The sequence below is a fragment of the Cuculus canorus genome, chromosome 2 (genome assembly GCF_017976375.1).
Source record: "Cuculus canorus isolate bCucCan1 chromosome 2, bCucCan1.pri, whole genome shotgun sequence".
NCBI classification, from domain to species: Eukaryota; Metazoa; Chordata; class Aves; order Cuculiformes; family Cuculidae; genus Cuculus; species Cuculus canorus.
This window is the reverse complement of record NC_071402.1, coordinates 130,448,981-130,470,885: the sequence shown is the minus strand read 5'-3', so window position 1 is coordinate 130,470,885 and position 21,905 is coordinate 130,448,981. Positions and strand designations below refer to the sequence as shown.

The 21,905-nt window shown below is 37.1% G+C and overlaps 1 protein-coding gene across 1 annotated transcript in view; it reads right to left on the bottom strand.

Moving 5' to 3' along the window:
• Positions 1 to 9,815: 9,815 nt before the first annotated feature.
• AGMO (alkylglycerol monooxygenase) overlaps positions 9,816 to 21,905 on the bottom strand; it is a 188,841-nt gene continuing 176,751 nt past the window's right edge. Inside the window, exon 13 of the mRNA XM_009570864.2 lies at positions 9,816 to 12,480. Within this exon, the coding sequence (XP_009569159.1) occupies positions 12,400 to 12,480 (81 nt within the window). The 3' untranslated portion in view covers positions 9,816 to 12,399. The remainder of the gene's footprint in view (positions 12,481 to 21,905) is intronic.

Here is a 21,905-nt window from a genome sequence, read left to right as displayed (position 1 = left end):
CTAGTATATTTTTAACATGACTGTTCATCCACTTGGGCTCAGAGCTTTTCCTATGTATTTATGTTCCTCCTGCAGTCTGCAAATAATTCTTTCATCTTTGCAGCTCTGGTTGTACGACCTCTTCAGGTGTCATTGGGAGGGATCGTTACTTCAACGCAATGCCTTTCTACCGCTTTGCATCAACATGAATCCGTTGATGTGCCTGAACCAACGTGCTGTCCCCACAGCCTGAATGCTGGGGAGAGTGACGTAGCAGGCATCCAGGTGGCTCTGCACAGAGTGGCAGTTTGTCATAGCTGAGATGAAAGTGGATTTTAATAAGACAGGACAGGCTCAGGCACAGGCCCTGTGCTCTCAGGACACAATGTTCCAAGATTATTAGCACAGCATTGTGCAAACACAGGCTGGAGCATTTCTGAGCTTAATGCACCCAACTGTACGACAGAAAAGCAGGACAGAGAGACCTAAAAACATTTTCAGTGTCTGCTTGAGGATGGGCAGGCATATTCTTGGCTATTTTTCTTTTTCTTTTTCTAATTTCTTGGCTATTCCAGAATCAGATATCTATATAAAAGCCTTCTGTGATGTCACTACACTCTGTTCCTTGCCATGTTATTCACTAAGTAACCAGCTCAGATTTTAAAGAGTTTTTATTAATTTCAATTAAATAAATCTCTTTTAATATCTTTTTTCAAGCCTAGAGAAAAAAAAGCTTTAATTTGCTGCTTCTAGTATTCTCTCTGTATATTCATTCGAGCAATCAATGATCTCGAAAGTACAGTTAGATGGAGAGAAGTGATTCTATAGTGTTTGCTCACTTGAACTGATGTCAGTGAAACTGCTCATAAAGGCCAAATTAAAACACAGTGCCAAACAGGATTATTCTTATGTAGCAATGTTTGCACAGAAAAGTCACAATACACTGATCAAACTACTTGACTCCTTCCTACTTTATCCTTTACAGATACTCTTAAAGCACCAAGCAATATGATATAATTCCTATTAGATAAATGAAAGGTGATATGAATCTGGATATATTTTCATTATAAAAAGTGTCTTTACAACATCATTTTATTTCTCCCTCAGGCTCTGTAAAAGCTGAGTAAGAATGGAGAACATAACATTGGCTGTAAAAATTGAACATTTCTCACCCAGCAGCAGGGAAATGGATATATATTATTTATACATGAGCAATAACTGAAGACATTATCAATTCTTTTATATGGTATATGAAGGGTTTTATACATAGAGATTTGCAAAACATACAGCTCAGAAAAAAGTCAAGTTATTTTAGGTTTCACCAAAACCTTGCCAAAATCTATAGTCTGAGGTAACAAAGAAATTTCCTGCTTCTTTCATCTTTTGAAATACTGAAGTATTCTTTCTCATATCCCTGTGGACAAGAAAGAGCCAGGAAAAGGGCCCCAAAGTCACAACACTGGGCAAATCAACATGAAACTTACATATGATCTTCTCAATATCATGGACCAGATGTCATGGAGAGACATGGGCTGAGGAAAATAAAGCCAGCCTGTTTCTTTGCTGTGCATGAAGGGACTCTTCAGAGTCCTCAGGAGAATGAGGAACAGAAGGGAAAAGTGCTGTCCTGGGGCCTGTGTTTGTTGCACTACACTCTCCTTGCACAATTTGAATCTCCTAATTTCTTCTGGAGATTTTGTGAGGTAGTGTTACTCAGTACCGCCTGCTGCAGACATCAGGGACTGAATGCTATGATGTTCTCATCAAAATGTAAATACATTAGCTAATTTATTGTAATGTAAATCCATTGGCAATACTTATTCATTATGTATCAGTCTTACATCTCTGGACAAGTTTAGGACCCTTACCGTAAGCTCTAAAAAGACACAAGCCATATTCACAGTATAATACAGAGGTGTGAAGATGGCCTGCTTAGAAAAGCCAGAGCTAATGTCACTCTGAGTAATCTGAATAAACACAGGCTTGCAAAGCCTTTGCTGACTGTTTAAATGATACCTATCCACTTTTTTAGATTTGGTCTTGTCAATACTTGTGAAAGTCTTACCTGTATCTGCAGGGGATCCAAAAAATCCTGTATTTGTTTCACTTTGAGGTAGAAGCTTTGCTTGATGAATTTCTTCTAAACAAAATTCAGACATCTCGGTAAGTTTCTAAGTTCACTCATCAAAAAAGAGACAGGCATATTTTTTTTCTTGAATAGAATTTGAACTCTGGACACTTCTTTTTTCCTTTTTTTTTTACATCAGTGTTTTCATTCTTGTATATGTTTTCATACAGGTTTGTATCTACTTTTATTTTAACTGAAAGTTTTAGTTGTCAAATCTTTTTCTATTACTAATATACATTTGGATTCTTTTTCTCAAAAGATTTTTCTTCAAAGCTCCAATAGATGTCACTATCAAAATATAAAAGAGTTGGTTGTGTAATACAAAGAGAAAGGCAGCAGGGAAGCCTTACTTACTGAACTGCTTCAAATCCCAGCGTGACAGCACAATTCATTAAGCTAGACATTGAAGTGAGCAGCTGCCAGCCAAAAAGTGCACATCTTTTCATTCTTTAAGCCCTTACTATTAAACCAAAGATATCTAAGTTTCACTGAATATGAAAGTAAGACTGACTCTACTGATTGTCAGGGCTAATAAGCGCTTTCCTCTTAGTGTTTTGCTCTTCAGCTACAAAAAATGGTCTATCTTCTCTTCAGTCCACTTTTCACATTACTGCGCTGTGTTTTAGAAATGCTCACTTTTCCCATTGGTTTGGTGTATGTCTGGACTAAGTCTGCAATGAAGGTTTACAACTGCTTTTGGAATGACCTGTCAAAAGAAGACAACGCTGCTTGAAAAGGATAAGTAAAGCTTCTGAGTAAAATTACTTCAGAGCTATTTGACCGTGCTGCAGAAATCCTTCAGCTTTTGTACTGACCAAGTAGATAATTTTTTCTTTTAGTCTAACCTCTAAATCTTTGGAAAGAAAGCATATTTTCCATGTGAATATCAGAATAATTCATGGTTCTGAATGTCTTTTTTATGCTGCTTGGAATGGAGTAGCAAAAACCTACAAAGCTACTGTGTCAGTAATACTACATGATACTGAGATGACTCTACCAGCTCTATTGCCCCTAATTCTTGGGAACACACTGGGGAATGGGAGGCCTTCAATCTTCAGAAAACCTAGGGACTTTTATATAACCACCGTAAGCCCATATGTTAAATAATTTTGATTAAGTAGTAGAGCATTGTCATTGGTGAAATTTTTGCAAACACTGCATCCCCAAACTAAATTGTACCACAAGATGTCAGCATCCAACGCAAACAGTACCTATGTTCATGCCTTTCTATGATCTGCTTATGAACCCTGTTCCAGTTTAGAATTAGTTTGAGTAATACGTATGTCTAAAAGGTATCTAGTCTATTTATAAGCGATTAGATGATGGACTAAAGAGACAAGAGTAATTGAATAATTTGTAGCAAATGACCTGTCCAACCTAGAGCCCAATCATGCACATAGGAAGTCTTCTTGTTCTGTCTAAAATCCCGGACCCACGCATTAATTCAAAGACCCAGACACTTGGATGGTTCTCCTAATAACAAGTCTGTGGCTCCTAGTGTCAAGAACCCTTGTATTTTAATGCAAATGTCTTTGTAATAAATCTCTGTCCTAAGCTACAGAACGTACAATATGTTACTGCACTTACCTTTGAAACCATTTCTTACAGAGAATTTGGCTGAGCCACAATTTAATGAGCTTAGGATGTGAGGCAATTCATTAAGCCAAAAAGAGCAAACAACCAAACACAAAGGTCAGCAGAGCTACCCAGTTTATGTTAGCCAAGGATCAGCCTCTTCTTAGTAAAACTGTGTAGGAATAGAACCAAGGTCCTGTTTTTTTCTCATCAGCCTAAAAATATATTTTTTTCAAGACTGGCTTTGCTTTGAGATGATGGGAACCTCCCAGATATATAAGCATCAGTGGCATGCTGAAGACCACTAAGTATGACCACACAACGTGGGTCACAGGGTTTCTTCCCACCAGAAATTGCAGGATATGAGTATATATATTCTTGAAGTAGCTCTTAGGGAAGACAGCAATGGGCCTTTACATTTGCTTTTTACCTGCTGCTTCTAATTTAAACAAGGGATTATTCTTCTTCTCTCACATGCTACTGACAGCAGGAACCTTATCTATGAGACTCTCCATCTTTGAATCAGCTCATTAAAGAAAAGTAGACCTCAGGTCCTCACATATATTGTCTAAATAGTTTACTTGGGTGTCTGCCTCCAGAGATTTTATAAAACTGGCAGCCAAAAAGCAGACTGAATCTGTGCAGTATAAGTCTCCTTGACTCTTAATCTTGTATGGGTAATTAGACACAGGAGATGATGATATTCTCCTCAGCTTAGCTGGATTTCCAATTTATGTATTTTCCCTGTAGAATGTGTAAATGAGTCACCAAGACCTTTCAAAGGATCCAGCGAGAAAAAGTTGAAATCAGCAGCCTCCAATATGAATTAGAGCACTGGGATTTTATTAATCAGATCCTCTGAAACATCCAGACAATAAAATAAGAGGTAGAAAACATGAAAGAAAAACATATTTCCAGATACTTTTAGTTCAGTTCTCCCTAATCAGAAACTATCCACCAGAGGAAGAAAGTGTAAGAACAAAGCCATGTGGTAGTATTATTTTGCACCTTTTTAATCTTAACATTTACTACATATATAGTCAGTAAAAACATGGAGGTTATAACTGCAGTCATTCAGAAATACCGGAGAGTGCCTGAGAAACATATTTATCAGTGTCTTCTGGAAAACATAAAATAATATCTACATATCCTATGCCATGAGAATTCAGACATAAATCTCCACATCTTATAAACCAAATGTGTATCATCTAACCAGACATGCTCATGCACTATTAATTCTATTGCTCTGAGATCTGCTTAACAGGAAAAAATGGGCCTTACGGTTGAGTATTTTCCACGGAATATGTTTAGACTACATAACTACATTTTCCATAAGTTCCATAAAATCTTCCAGAAAAAACAAAAACATCCTAGTGCACATTTTTGGCAAATTTGACTAAGCTCAAACTGTGCATCTGAACTTGAAATGCTGAGTTACTTTTACTAATATTAATAACCAGTGATCAATATTTTCTAATTAATTCACAGTAATACTGGTCATTACTGCTGTTTCCCACTAAAATCTAACTGCCAGACATCTCTGATAATTTCTTCAACATACTGATAAAAATTAACTTCATAGCTGCTACTCTGTGTTAGGCTACCTACAACCATACATTTTGTGAAATACTATCTAGAGGAAATATTATCTGAACCTTTGCTTATTCTGAAATGTCAAAAGAAATAAATATTTTAGAATACTGTACCTCTGCGTCCACTAACCAGAAGTGGTTTCTGCTGGTGATTCACAAGCATTGTACACAACCCTGTATACCTCTCCCATTAAATGGGAAAATTACAGTAGTAAATGTACTCAATTATGGACTTCAGTGGATGTACATATACCAACTTCAATGGCCAGTGCTACACCTTGACTCTTTTCATTATCTTGCGTATAAATGCAATAGAATCTGACAAGACCATAAACACGTGTATTGTAAATACATATCAAATGCTTGAACTCACCAACACAGGATTTCATCTTCATTAAAGTATTGGAGGAAAAATTCCTGCTGTATTAGAAGACTTGTGTTTTGCAATTACTCAAGGCAGAGTGTGACTGAGAACTTCCCGAATGGCACAAACCCAAAGACAGAATAATAACAACAACCATCACCCTCCACAAGCAGGCAACAGACACAGTTTGTGGACCATATCCCCTGTCATATCTATTCTTATTAGCTTTCTATTTTGAATGAGAAGGCCTTTTTGCTATTCACTTCTGTACCTGGATAGGCTTGTAACTGCCAGCCTTCTGCTGCATACCCAGCCGGGGCATACCCCAACTGGTCTGGCATAACGTATGCTCCTCTCTCACTCTGCAACTTTCACTGCTCAAGTCCAACTCTACTTACCTGCCTGGAAATGCTGGGGAGGGGACACTGATCATCTCACCTTGCTTAGGCTGCTAGATGTGGTACAGCATGCATCTATGCCAATGCTCAGATGTCTCTCAGCTACACTTAAAGATGTTATTTTTCATGTAACTTCTTAAGAGCTGGTTATTCCACAGGGAAAATATTACAAACTTCCATAAAGAGGTGCAAAGATGAAGCCATTAGTAGTGTAGAGCAAGATTCCAAGACCCTGTAATGCCCAGGACTATGCTAATTGAATTCAAACACTACCACTGCGCTTTCTTGCAAGCAGAAATCCTAGGAAAAAAAAGTACTGAGCAATACTTCTGCTTCTGTAGCACAAACTATTATTCACTGTTCTTTGTTTACACATACAGTACACATAGATCTTATTTTGGCCACAAAGCTATGAATACAATTACTCCTCTCTTATTGCTGTATTCCAGTGAAAATAAGTTATATATAAAATAAAACCAAAGGTGATCTGACCTTCAATGACAAATTCTGCTGTCAGAATCTCTGAAACATCCTTTTCATTTTTTCCACTGATCCCTGGTCACCAGACTTTCCTCCGTGAAATCCAGTTTGTGGTGATGGGTAGGAAACTGGGAGTACTTGAGGCTTTCCAAAAATAAACATGTTGTAACATACCTACACTGCTGCAGTGTATAACACCTTACCTTCTGTCAAAGCATTTTTTTTGCACCGTGATTAAAAGAAGAGCAAAAATAAAATCCGTGCTTTCAGAATGATTAAAGGTAATAAGTCATCTGTGAGTCATGAGTGGAGAGAAGGTAAAGGGCTGTTAGAATTGAAATCACAGATGCTGCTGCTGGAAGCAAAGGAGTAACAATATTATCTTCAAATAACAGGCTCATGACCTCAGTTCAGAGAGACACCAGGTAAAGAAATGATCACATTCAGTAAGTAAATAGGTGATTCTTTGATCTAAAAATTGCGGTTCAGTTGTCTTACAATATTTTTCTTTCCTGGCAAAAAATTCTATAATTGCAATTTATGTGCTGACAAGTACACATTCAAGGTTTGTGGAAAAAAGTAAGTATCAGAAACTTTTCTAATTCCATAGAGTTTTAAATGTTCCATGATTATCTTTATTGATTTAATCAAACAGTAATACCAGTGGGCTGTCTGCCTCTGCCACACTAAAATCAGCAGGTTAGAAAGTAGTACATAAAAACTGTAGTAGTACATCCTGAGGCAGAGAGGCAGTGACAGCTAAAGCATGGCACTGAAGGGACGACAAGTAACTAGAAGGAAATAGTAGCAAAGAATCAGGAGACAGAGTAGAAACTGGGAAAACAGCAGTGCTATGTTACTGGAATGGAAACAGAATATTAATCGTTAGATAGCACTAGGCATATACATATGAAATAAATAAATATAACATTAACAATGTATGAGCAGTGTATTGTGTGTTTTGAATACTATAAGAGCATATTGACTGACAGGAACAGTAGAGACACATTTATGCAATTCTACTTGGCTCTCATTTATTAAAATAAAATAAAATAAAATATTTCCGAATGTGAAATACGTCACCATACACCTCCACATAAAGCAAAATTGAAGTGAGACAGAAGAGGATTTTTTGCAGATAAATGTGAGAGAGAGATGGGAAGAAATGATAAAGGAGGAAGCATTAAAAATATAGCAAGGGGTGGGGGGAGAGAGGATTTACTTTGTATCACTTTTCTTTGCCAAACCATAAACACAAGGATACTCGGCAGTTCATTCTTACTCAACGTTTCCACATCTTTTTGCTGTTTTCCATAGGTGGGGCAAAAATGACAAATGACTGAGCCAAGTTTTCCATTGGCCTTGATATTAATATGGAAGTGCTTCTCCACGATGTGAGACATCTTATTTTTGCTTTATCTTGCGGTTTGTATCTGGGTTTCAAACTTGGTATTTTCGCAATTGTTTCCTCTGTAGAAAGAGAAAACCCTGAATTCCACAGCACAACTCTTGTTTACTTTGACTAGAACTGCTGGGAGTGATAGGTAACACGACATCCTGTGTGCCGAGAGTTACCAAGGGTAATCGGCCCTCAGAGAGCCAGCTAACTACTTATTTTAGTTCCAAACTCAACCTGTCAAACACCAGGAGGGAAACAGGAAATTCAGCAAAACTGCCTTATGGCCGTTGTATATGCCTATGCTGGAACCAGAAGTTTTATGGAAAAAGGACTGATCAAGAATAGTTTTTTCCCATTCGGCATTAGCAATCCCAAGAGTTTAAAAATCATGAATCAAGCCTTGTGTAATCACTAGGGTGGTTTAAAAGGGAAAATATTTTAAAATATTACCTATCAAAATCTTCTTGTTTGCTTCTTAGATTTTGAACTTTGTATAGCTATTATTTTCAGCAGTCAGAATCATTAGTTAAAGAAAGCAAATGGGTAAAAAAAATAAAAGTCTAGTAGCCAGAGTTTTTAAAAAAACATCAATTTTGGGAAACAGTTTGGATACTATTGCGAGATATAGTATTCTCTGGGAGTTATTGCCCTGCTTGATGAACTCCATCAATAAGCCATAGCTGTCTTAATCACAAGTTAAAGAGCAAAGAAGAAAAATCTAAATAACTCTTACCTTCAATGCCACTCACTTTAGTCATGTCTAATTGCACAGCATAAAATCCTGAAAGCTTACAGAATTTCTTTTTGTAAAGTTTTGTAAAAGAGATCCTTTAAAATAGAATCGTAGAATGGTTTGGGTTTGAAGGGACTTTAAAGATCAGCTAGTTCCAACGCCCCTGCCATGGGCAGGGACACCTCCCACCAGACCAGGCTGCCCAAGGCCCCATCCAACCTGTCCTTGAATGCGTCCAGGGATGGGGCATCCACAGCTTCCCTGAGCAAGCTGTGCCAGTGCCTCACCATCCTCATCATGGAAGAATTTCTTCCTAATGTCTGATCTAAATCTTCCCCCTTCCAATTTATAACCATTCCTCCTCATCTTATCACTATGTGACCTTGTAAAAAGTCCCTCCCCACCTTTATTTTATGCCCCTTCAGGTACCGGAAGGTCATTATAAGGTCTCCTTAGAGCCTTCTCTTCTCCAGGCTAAACAACTCCAACTCTCAGCCTGTCCTCATAGCCGAGGTCCTCCAGCCTTCTGATCATCTTCATGGCCCTCCTCTGGACCCTTTCCAACAGTTCTATATGCTTCTTATGTTGGGGATTCCAGAAGTGGACACAATACTCCAGGTGGGGTCCCATGAGAGCAGAGTAGAGGGGGAGAATCACCTCCTTTGACCTGCTGGCCATACTTATTTTGATGTGGCCCAGGACTCGGTTGGCCTTCTGGGCTTCGAGCACACATTGCTGACTCATGTCAAACTTCTCATCAATCAGCACCCAAAGCCCTCCTCCACAGAGCTGCTCTCAATCACCTCATTGCTCAGCCAGTATTGAAACCGCCCTGGCCCGGGTGTAGGACCTTGCACTTGGCCTTGTTGAACCTCATGAGGTACACACAGGCCCACTTCTCCAGCCTGTCCATCCCGTCGTTCTGGTATGACAACTGCACCACTCAGCTTGGTGGCATTTGTAGAGTTGCTAAGGGTTCACTCGATCTCATTGTCTATATAATTGATGAAGATATTAAACAGCACTCATCCCAGTATGTACCCCTGACGGATACTACTTGACATGGATCTCCATCTGGATATTGAGCTGTTGACCACTAGTCTCTGAATGCGACCATCCAACCAACTCCTTATCCACTGAACAGTCTACCCATCTAAAATCTAAATCTCTCCAGTTGACTGAGAAGGGTGTTGTGGGGGACTTTGTCAAAGGCTTCACACAAGTCCAGATAGATTACATCCATTGCTTTTCCCATGTCCACTGCTGTGGTCACCTCATCATAGAAAGCCATTAAGTTAGTCAGACAGGATTTGCCGTTGGTGAAGCTATTCTGGCTGTCTCAAAACACCTCCCTGTCCTCCATGTGCTTTAGTATAGCTTCCAGGAGGATCCGTTCATGATCTTGCCAGGCACAGAGGTCAAGTACCTCCTTTTAGATACTGGTTTAGGTAACGTTGTCCCTAATCCCACCGATTTGCGCGACTGTGTTACTTTCATTTAATGCACCATATAAAAGTTTGAGTTGCAGTAAATATTACTTCATTCTTGTTTTCATACAGGGAATGGTCTAACCTGATCCTGAGGTCAGCAAGTTTTTAGGTGACTGGAATGGCACAGAGTCAGATCCCAAGTGAACAGAGGATTCAGCTGCTTACTTCAGAGTACCCGTTAACGTGATATTGCTGTGTTCATAGTCTAGGAAAGGCCACATGTAGGGATATGACATTACAACAGCTGGAAAGAGCAGGGAAAGTCACTTTTTTAATGCTCTTACTGCAAAAATATTCTGTTTATCTACATTTCTCCCCCAAGGTGTGCCACAGAGGAGTTTAACGACAAACAAAGCCAAAAGGAATTCTTAAGCAATACTGCAAATATTATAAATGTTATTTATAAATTTTCTCACTTAGACATGTGAGGTTAGGCTTTTAGCCTGCAGAATATTTTTGTTTCCAGCAAAATGAAACAGCAGCTCTCTAAAAGAAAGTTACTTGCACAAAAACTATTAGTTCTGCATCAATACTTTGTTCACGAATGTCCTCACATAATTCAACTGATTTCACCTGACCCCATACAATTGTTCAAACCACACAACATGGTCAAACACAGTAAGTTTAGGTCAAAACTGGTAGTACCAGAGAACGCTTCTGGGTGTTGTACCAAATTATGAGATTATATTCCCACTCTTGAATTCAGAGGTATAATTATTTATGTATTTATTTATTAAAAATAATATGTATTTATTTCTTAAAATAAAAGCATATATTTATTTCTTAAAAAATAATTGGAAGCCTACCTTGTTATGAATAAACTTCTCAATAAGTATTTAAAATCTGTTTTCTTCTAGGTTTCTCATGGGCCATTTTTTTCATCTTCTCATGTAATGTGAGATCCATACCTAAGTCCTCTATTTAAACACGCCTTCAGTTTAGCAAGGTATTATCCTTAATTTGCATCCCAGGTATCTCTAGTCAAGCATACACCTGCTTTTTTTGTCAAATATTTCAAGGTCTTTGAGCATAAACTAAAATGATAGGCACAAGGTATTTGATACACAAATGAATTAACTTAAAAATCAAGTTTTTAAAAGAAACATTTACACAAATATAAGTTTATACTATCACTAGAGGTTGGATCAATTTTATTTATATAACATAAGAATAGCGGAAAAAAACCCAACCCAAACTTAAACCCATTTTTTTAATACAGTTATTATTACTACTTTGAAGCATGCAAGACAGCCTACATTTTTTAGCTACTTGACTTTAAGCAATTCTAAAATTCTTGGAGCCAAGTGAAAAATTGGAAGAGTGTGAGGAAAGAAAAACAACCTAGCTCCAGTATTTTTGCCAGTCCTGCTGTTTGGAGACTCCCTTTACCATTTGTATTTAATTTTCCTATCTTAGTACAAACCATCTTTCCAACAGCTCCTGAAAGACAAGACTTGCATCTCCCCTGAGATCACTCCAGCAGGAAATTACCAGAAATTAAGGGCCCAGCCTTGCAAATATTTTGTCACGTGTGTAACATTACTCAAAGGGATACCCATGTGTAAATTCTGGCTTGATTAGCATCTGAAGTTGGCAACTGCAGGTGTACTTAAATAATTCAGTCTAAACTGCAAGTCTGCATTATACAACACATACATCAGCCAATTTTATTGAAGATGTTTCAACTCATACTAGTTCGAGTTATTTTATCATGCTGTTTTTAATCATTTTCTTGCTTCAACTACTCATCCTCATGTAGCTTTATGTTATGAACACTGAATTGGGCATGACATTGAGATTCTAGTGTAATTCAATCATTATGGAAAAACTGACATTCACATATGTTTACATTTAGCCTCAATAGGAAGACAGTCAGTCACTTTATACCTGGTTACAACAAATATGATTTTAATTATTCCTGGTGAAAAATACTTTTCACATATGATTACTAACAAAATCTGCAAAATGAAATTAGTTTTACATTGTTTCTGAGACTTCGTCATCCTTTGAATGTAAAAATATATGTTGTGAACAAACGGTTTGCTTAAACTGGAGGGGAATTAAATATTTTTTAAAAAATCAAATGAAAATGAATACATGTCCCACCAAATCTTTCAGACCATTATATGAAATCACAAACCTCTCCTAACATAAATTAAATGATTGCAATTAGTAAGACTCTTGGTTGATTAATTCCAAGAGACTTAGAAGGTTATTCCAAAGTACTTTTTCCGTAATTAAAGTGATGTTAGATCTCCTGTTCAGTGATGTTTATCTTTGGATGAAGTCATCTGCTTCATAATCTGGATTCCCCAGAAAGCGGCAGAGAGGGAAAACACCACCTACAACACAGAATTAAAAATGAGAAACATTATATAAGATTTTTAAAATTATACCTGTCTGTAAATACAATGAAAGGGTGAAAAAGGAGAGCGCTTGAGTACAAAAATTATGCAATTGTAGGTACACTAAATTCATTTTAGGAGAAACATAATATAAGATTTTTAAAATTATACCTGTATGTAAATACAATGAAAGGGTGAAAAAAGAGAGCTCTTGAGTACAAAAATTATGCAACTGTAGGTACACTAAGTTAATTTTAGGAAGGTATGCTTTCTTTTTCCAATTAGTCTTTATTGAGTATATTCCTTATTCAATTTGTTCTTTCTGAATGGTACCAGTCTGCATGATCTTCCCCACTTTGTAACTGAGTATGGATTTGGAGTACCCAGAGCCATATGAATCAGACAGGACAATAACAACACCACCTGTGACAGAAAATGGTCTGAAGAATGCTGACATCGTAAGTTGCAGGATAGGGTACAAATACCCAAAGTACCCTTAAATAGAATCTATGGCAAAAGAAGTGTTCTAGTTGCAGTATAATAGATCAGTACTTATTCCCCAACCTGCTATTTACTGTGAGATATAAACTAGACTGGAAACATCTTAAAGATGTAATGTTCTTTATCTCTTTCTTGGCTTTGTGCGTATTTTTTTTTTTTTAGTCAGTGAATTTTAATGACAGATCTATTTTTTTTTTTAATTAGTTTATTTGCTGAAAGCTGCTTTCAGATGAGTAGGAATACTTGCAGGGTAAAGACTCAATCAGGTAATAGCTTTGTCCAAAAATACCAAGAAAAAGAACATGATAAAAGTCTACGTATATGTGTGTATGTGAAATTTTGTATTTCAAATTTTCTGAAAGAAAATTTTGTCTTTCAAGCAGAAAAAATTCTCTAACTTAGAAAATTGCATAATTAAGGTAGTCGATATGGATTACTGAAATGAAAGGTTTTACTGTGAGTTAAACTAAACATTCAATTTATAGTGAAAGACATTTTGTTCAGGTTATTTTTTGTCTGTTAGAAGGCACAGAAAAAGTAGAAAAGAAAAGGAATTTTGGGGTCAGCTTATAATAATTCTTTTTTCAGGTTAATCTGCAATTAAAAGGTACTGACTGAAAGAAGTACAATTTTAACATTATCATTTAATATTCAACATTTAACAGTGCACAGCCCAAAAATCTACTTCTGTCCTCATCTACACAGTCACTTACCAATTCCATGAGATCTGAAAGTCCAACATAAATAATAAATGACCATAATACCTAGAAGGTATTAATTTTGCACTCATTGAAGGAAATGTGGTAGAATCAGGTCTGATGCCTCTCACAGCCTACTTGGGACAGGTACAGGCTTCACATAATTTATACATTACATACGTAATATGTAATGCTACTAAGTATCAGTAAGTAGAATTATAATCAAATAAAAAAAAACCCCAAACAACAGTCTTCATTCAACCTTTATCAAGGTTTTACCTTGTAGAATTGCCTAGTTTTTTTTAGGGCTATGGAATGGATAGAGTTTTTCAGCTGTGCTGTAGGCACATATGCTTTGTGTGTTGTGAAAGCTTTATTTCTATGCTGACATGCCCCGTATAAGAAAACCAACTACAAATAACTATCTATATTTTGGAGTTGTTGGTTATGTAATTGGTATGAGTGCGAAACGTGACTTACATAAAATGATGCAGAAGAACTTTGTCATGCTATCTTCAGAAACAGATCTTATCCACTTGTCATAATTAGTACTTCTCTGACACGTTACTAAACTCTTTTCATTCCTCACCTCAGAAATATCCATTCTATTTCTGGAAGATGCATTAAATATAGAAGTATTTCATTTTCAGAAGAAGAAAGTTTAAGCACATTTAATGACTGAGGCACGGGGCATTTGTAGGGGATTAATGACTGCTGGGAGATGATGATCACCTGAAGAAGCACAGCTATGGGCCATTAAGCCCCAGGAAATGTCCTCAGCTAAAGATGGTTATTGCTATTATAGCCTAAAAATGAAAAAAAACATCCCAGGTGAATTTTTATTTTTAAAATAGAGTGATGCAGTTTCTTCTTTCTTAATCAAATTCTTTATTGTGAATTTCTTTAAGTATGCAATCACTGCTTGTGGGGGTGTGTTTCAAATTGCAGTCATTACATCCAGAATGAAAAACCACATACTGCACATTGTGGATCTGCAGAACTAGTTTGGTTTCATGATTCTATAAAAGTATTGATTCACTGCCTATCAATGTCAGGACTGTCAGTACTCGATGGAAATAACATATTCATGAAACAATAATTCTGCAAGGTTGTGGGGGACAAGGTTTTGAGAAAAACTCAAACATCAGGGAAAAAAATTAAGGGGCCACATTCTCTCTTGCATGACAGCAATTCTGTCTGGCTCTACTGCTATAATGCTGACCTACCCTGAACAGAGCCGGCTGTATAGGGCTACCAAGCAGAAACTCGCTGTGTAGGTTTGAGTTTAGTTTCTTTTGATTGCTGCTACATATTTTGGAGTTACAAAGCTTGACCCATTGGAATGAATGGTGCAATCAGATGACATCAATAATGGAAAGCTGAGACGACGTATTCCAGAGTCTTAAGCAGACAGTAGTGGAGGCAGCAGGAAGCAGCAGAAGAGCATTCTACCAGATAACCTAAAGTTTAGGCATTTTTCTAGTGCCCTTGGGAAAGCATATTTCCTGAATCCTATATGCAGATATTTTGCATTTCCTGTTCAGCTCTCTCACACCCTAACAGGTGTAGGTTTGGCTTTGCATTTTTTTTTTTTCTCTTTGTGATTTCTTAATCATCACCACAGAAATTCTGATTCCTTCTTCTGTTGTTCAAACAAACTAATGTTTGTCCCTTGATAAAAATATTCACCTATCATGTTCCTAAATCAGCCAGTTTTGAAATAAAATATAGAATTAAATAGTACACGTTTTTCTATTTTTACACTGAGAAAGGTTCCCCCCCACCCTCCAAAATAATAGTTCATTAGAATAGTTTCGTTTCTGTCTCCAAATGAAAAATTACTGTGGATAGTAGTCATATATTAAGCAGATAGGCCTAAAAGCAGAATTTCTCACAACCACATATCTGGCAAAGTTAAAAGCAAGCTTTTTTGGCACCTTAATATAAGACAATCCTCTTCCAAATATTTACATTACCTCAATTCATACAGTCTTTCTATTTCCATATAGCCCCTCTTCTCTCCCTGAATAAGCCGACAGAAATGTAAATAACATTCTTCACAAGAACAAAGATAGCTTAACTAATGGATTGACTGCAGAACTGAGTCTGCTCTTCACAGGAAATCCCCACTGGACTCATCAAAGTTTATTAGGCTGTAAAATACTTTAAAATCATTAGCTAAATTCAGGTACCCACTTCTGCATCATTAGCTTTGCTCTTGGTCACTAATGTTATTTTCTGCCATTTTCTCCTTTGTAATGGCTTTGTATTTCTGAATTGCCTAGACATAGTGTCTTTCCTCTTGCAGATTTCTTCTGGATAGAATTAGGCTTTAGACATTGGTCTAGAAATGTAGACAAGCATCCAGACAGTCCTGCTTCAAGGAGGGGCAAGAGGCTAGAACCACAGGATCTCAGATCCCTTCCAACCTAAATCATTCAATGATTCTTCGACATTGCTCAGATTCTGCCCTGACGTCTTTACTCCAAATTTCACTGCAGAGGCAATGTGCAACTGTGCAATAAATTGGCTATAAGTGGAGTAAACAACCATGTGAGCGGGCATGTTTTTGATACTGAATTCTCTGCACACCTCTGTAATGGCTAATGTATTTTTAGCACTGGAGTGGGCTCAGGAAGATCAGCACATCCACCTACTTCATTAAGTTGCCTGTTCACATTATAAAGTGGACCTGATATTGGCAAATGTGAAACAAAATGAGCCCCCTCAACATGATGCTGAGAAACATGATTAAGATTCTTTTTATATTCTTTATCTACAAATGTAGACATGGCTTCTTCAAAGGCACAAGGAATCATTTAATGCTATCAATATTAATGGTAGAGTAATTTTTAGACAGTACCAGAGAGGGCTGTCTCTGGGTAATGTTATTGCCATTTTCTAGTACAAATGGAGATCATAAAGTGTTATAAGAATTAATAAAAAATACTAATATCAAAATGGTTGAATAAACTACTCCAGATTTCACAACAACCTAAACGGTTCAGTTTTCACTAATACCATCACTTTTTTTCCCACTTCTCTATACAGGCACTGAACCATACAGAGGACATGGAAGATATCTCTCAAAAGCGGGGAAAGTGGTTCACTATTTCTGGAAGTCAGGATATTGGTAGTAAACACATGGATTTTCACTGTCAATGCAATGTTTTGAGACGAGCACTCTCAGGCTAATAGAGAAATGCCATGGCACTGTTAGAGTGGATCCAGAAATCACTGATCCTGAACAATGCACAGAACAAGAAGGTCACTTTAGCAGACAGGTTGAAATAATACCTAGAAAGGAAAACCAAGAAACAAGAAGGTTTCTTCTCTCTGTGATGCCTCTCATGTACTTGAAAATATATGGAGAAGGAGCTGTAGATAGAAGGGAATAGGGACAACTACAATAGTAGTAGCTTCACAACAATTGTTCAAGATTTCCATAAGATTAGCGGGATGTCTGGAAATTCTCCATAAGGGTTCATGACACACATTCAGACTATCGGTGCAGTACATATCTCACAGATTCAGCACATCCCAACATAGACCAAGGTATGTATTAAGAGATTATTTGAAATAATGAGAAAATAACAGGGAAGTGATATATACAACTTCTTCCTATTCTGTTAAACGTTTTAAAACATTCCTTCTTTTATTAAAATATGGTCTGAGACTCTAAAGCCAGATAATGCATGAAAACATAGGCTGCAAAAGCCCCCATACTTTAAAAGGCTTACATTACCTATGCAGGAGAGACAAAGAAAGATCTGGAGAAAGGATACATATTCCTCTGTTGCTTTCACAGCTGGGCATATCCTCAGTATGAAATCAAGTGCACTGCAGAGATGTCTGAGCTAGCAAGGGCATAAGCTGCTAAATCCCCCTCAGCACAGCACCAGGTTGACTCTGACTTTCCTGGCATTGCACACAAGCTAGTAAGTCTCATCCCTCAGCTAAATACATAGGGATTTTTACACAGGCAGTGCTGTTGCAGCTATATTTAGACTTAAAATAGCTTATGTACATCCATCATGGTATCTTGCATCATGTCCTTCACTAAGGAGAAAACAGCCCACTAACTCTCAAATCACTTGTGCGGATATATGTATCTTATTGAAATGTTACCTCTGACATTCCTTCTCTCTTGGGTCACAGAATAATCCACAACCTAAGCACTCGGATTAGGAAGGTTTTACCTCATTCTCCAAAAGACAAAAAACCCTGCTGAAGTGGGAAGCTTTGCTGTCAGTCATGTGAACAGGAACTCCAAAGCATGTTAAGAATTATTAAATCTTCACCTTGCAATGAGCTAATGCAAACTGGAGACAGTATTGAAACTGTGCTCGTTAATATATACATAAACTCTCTTCATCTCTTCAGTATCAAACTTGTTTCAAAACATTTTAGTGAAACATCTGAGAATGCTTCCCACAGTAAGTTACCTTATTCCATCTATAAATCCTTAGATAATCCTTAAATGTTTAGCCATTTCAACTTATCCCCAAAGTAAAACCTCATTAAACAAATATGTCTTCTTAGCTGTTCAATGGATATTTAGAAATAACTCCTAGACCAAGTCTGTTTCATTGTTTGCAAATACATTCTAAACGTTCATTTAGTAGTTATGAATTGCCTATCGTCTTCTGAGCTTAAAAATTTCATAAAATCTGCTAACAAAATACATAATTTTTTACACATTTGCGAGCACAGTAATATTTTAGAATTTCTATTTATTGTTCTTTCATATTGCTTTAGTTTCATTATTGACAACACAATACTGAATAAAACAAGTTCAAAGATCAACAGTTTTTGAAGACCTTATTTCTGACTGTAACTTTTAAAATTTTAAATAATCTACAATTTTTCAGCCTTCATTTTCCCTCAAATTTGAGAAACAAGAGGCATGGAAATTGTCTCAATTTTAGATTTTAAATGAACAATTAAAAATAAAGCTTTAATAAAAAATGACAAAACTTAATCTGTAAACATTCCAGTTTAATCTGCTGCAGGCTAACAGGCCAAACAAGATTGAAAGAGTTATTTAGTAGTTCATTGCAGAAATTAAATATTTAATAGCCTTGTCTCAGTTTGGCTAAAGCTGTTGAGTTTATTTTCCTAGGCATTTAAACAGGAAATGTACCCACTGAGATGAAACATCTCATTTACTTTTATGCCTGTCAGCAGCTGTAGCATAATTACATGCACGCCACTGCATCACATATAGCGCAAACGCAAGTTAGAGGGTAAAACAGGCATCAAGAACTATTTCACTTTATAAGATGTTGTTTAAATTATATGTAAAGATGTAAAGAGCAATTTCATCTCCCTTATTCAAGAAATACAAACCTCATTTTAGTTTAATCAATAGTTTAGTGCAGAGATCTTATATTTAATCAAATTTAAATTTTCCTCTTAGGCTAAAAGAATTGAATACTTCTAAATGCAATACTCGATGCCAGAAAGGTTGGACGTTTACATTTCTGGGATGAGAGTAAGGTTATTCTTTCTATACGGTCATAAATTTAAGAAATGTTTCGGTACCATAGTGCTTAATCCTGTGTTGAAGTATGTTTTATTAAAAAGATTCGACATATGCATTTAAAGGAGCTCATGCAGACAGGACCTCTCCTGTATGCCTGCATTACTGCTTTAAAATAAAGAAAAGTTACTGGTTGCAGTTTTATCACAGAAGAAAAATTGCTACACATTTCAGAATTTAGACTAGGTATTACCTAGCTGTGTGACAATAATCAGATAAGCATCTACAGAGATAATTCAATCTCCTCAACCCCTTTGTTTTTATACCAGCTCAATACAATACTATACTGACATTGCAAGAAAAGCTTTAGGTAAGTCAGTGCCCAATCTCTCCATCATTAGCAGACATACTGTGTGTTTCTACATAGATGGTTTCATTTCAGAGCATGGCTATTGTGCATAAGCACCCTGGTGAACCAAACGAAGTGCACTCTATCAGCCTATTGACCTCTGACAAAGGTGTCTGCAAAGAGGAAGATCTCCACTCATTGGTGTACTAAATATCGTCTTGAGAGAAAATTACTAGCTATGAGGTCCAAAATGGGAATTTTTCCATTGTATGGTGAAAAAAAATCTTTAAAAAAATAAACCCAACCTTTAACTATAACCCACAGACATTAGATCACTGACGGGAAAAACTTTGCTGCAGATGTTAAAAAGAAGTGATGGGAAAAAGCTGGCTACTGTGACTAATGGCAAATGTGAAAGAACAGAATAGGAATGTACAGAGAGGGATAAAACAGTTGAGTGACAAGCAGAAGGGATTTCCAGCACAGTGCACAAATACCAGAAAAGTATTCAAGAAAGACAGAGGAGAAGACCAAGGCTAAAAGTCATTTGAGATGAAGATTGCTCTTAAAGCCAACACGTCTTAAGGAAAAAATAAATGCTTTCATTGGAGAACATAGAAGGCTGTTCTCAGCATAAAAAAACCCAACCCAAACCAAATGAAGCCAACACAACCAACCAAACAAAAAAACAATCGAACAAACCCTCCAAATTCTGAAAGAAGGAAACGGGTTAATATTCATTGATACTGTGAAGGGAAAATCTTGCCATAGAAGATAAATGTCCAAGTTAAAGATAGACTGAACACACCCATCCCGGCAGTCAACCCTCTTTTGAGGCCAAAAGTAGTAAACTGGCTGTAAATTTCAAGGAGAAGAAAAATGTGCTGAGGTCAGTCCAGCACTTTGTCTACCCCTTTACATGGAAAAGTAGATCTCCTTCTGGCTATTGATGTCTCTCTTTTTTTTGCCCAGTCTCAAAACACTCTTCCTGTATTCTGGTTTGTTGCTTCTATTCTTGTCTGGGGAAACTCCCATTCCCAAACTAACCATATTTTTATTATGTAAAAGTCATTGTTACTGACATCACCCACAAATACATTCAAATGGGCTAAATCATTGCTACTCCTACTCACTACATCAAGTCAATGTAGTTGTATTATTTAATAAGCTTATAGAAAAAAATAGTGGAAGTGATCTATGTGACTTTCTACTGTGAACATTAGGGGTTATGGTCTAACTGAGACTTCCATATTGAAGGTACAGAACTAAGCGGAAGAAGAAACCTCCAGAAAATAAGAATCACAAAATGAAAAGTACATTGAAACATTGGACTGCATAGTCAAAATCATCTGCTTCTAAGACTGTGAAAGGATATTCAAGGAGTTAGGGTAAAACTGAATACTGGGGTATTCAGTTTGCATTCTTTGAGATTGATTAGGCTCTTTGAGATTGATTAGGCTGAGAGAGCTGGGGTTGTTTAGCCTGGAGAAGAGGAGGCTGAGGGGAGACCTTATTACTCTCTACAACTACCTGAAAGGAGGTTGTGGAGAGGAGAGAGCTGGCCTCTTCTCCCAAGTGACAAGGGGCAGGACAAGGGGGAGTGGCCTGAAGCTCCGTCAGGGGAGGTTCAGGCTGGATATCAGAAGAAAATTCTTCACGGAAAGGGTCATCAGGCACTGGAACAGGCTGCCCAGGGAGGTGGTCGAGTTGCCTTCCCTGGAGGTGCTTAAGGAACGGGTGGATGAAGTGCTTAGGGACATGGTTTGAGGGAGTGTTAGGAATGGTTGGACTCGATGATCCAGTGGGTCCTTTCCAACCTGATGATTCTATGATTCTATGATAGTCTTTACAGTGCCTCACCTGTAAAACAGGCAATGATTCTGTTTCTCCTAAAAAGCGTTTCCTTCCAATCCCTGTCTTAATAAAAATAAGACGGTTTAATTAACTACAGTAATGCCGAGAAGACAAAGACATGTCAAAAAGACATAACTTTGGCCTTCTGTGATGCCTTCCTCTGTTCCTCTGTTCCTCTGACAAACTTCATATCAATAATTCTGAATTAGTACTTCTTTAAAAAACAAATCTCAACAATTAAGTACTTGGACAAACACAACGTACATCCTTAAAAATCAGATAATTGCATGCATTTCTATGTAGCTCCAGCTATTGAGCAATACTAGTTCCATAATTCATGGCACTGACCACATGAAGAACTAAAACTGGTGTGAGAATTTGTTTCCATCTCATGAGTATGTTTGTTTAAAAAAACCCCACAAATCCTTCTATCATTAACAATTGCAGAATGTTGGAAAAAACACCAATCCAGGCTCCAGTTCTATAGAATTATATCCTTTTCTTATTCTAAGTTTTTGTTGGTTTTTTTCACCATCTA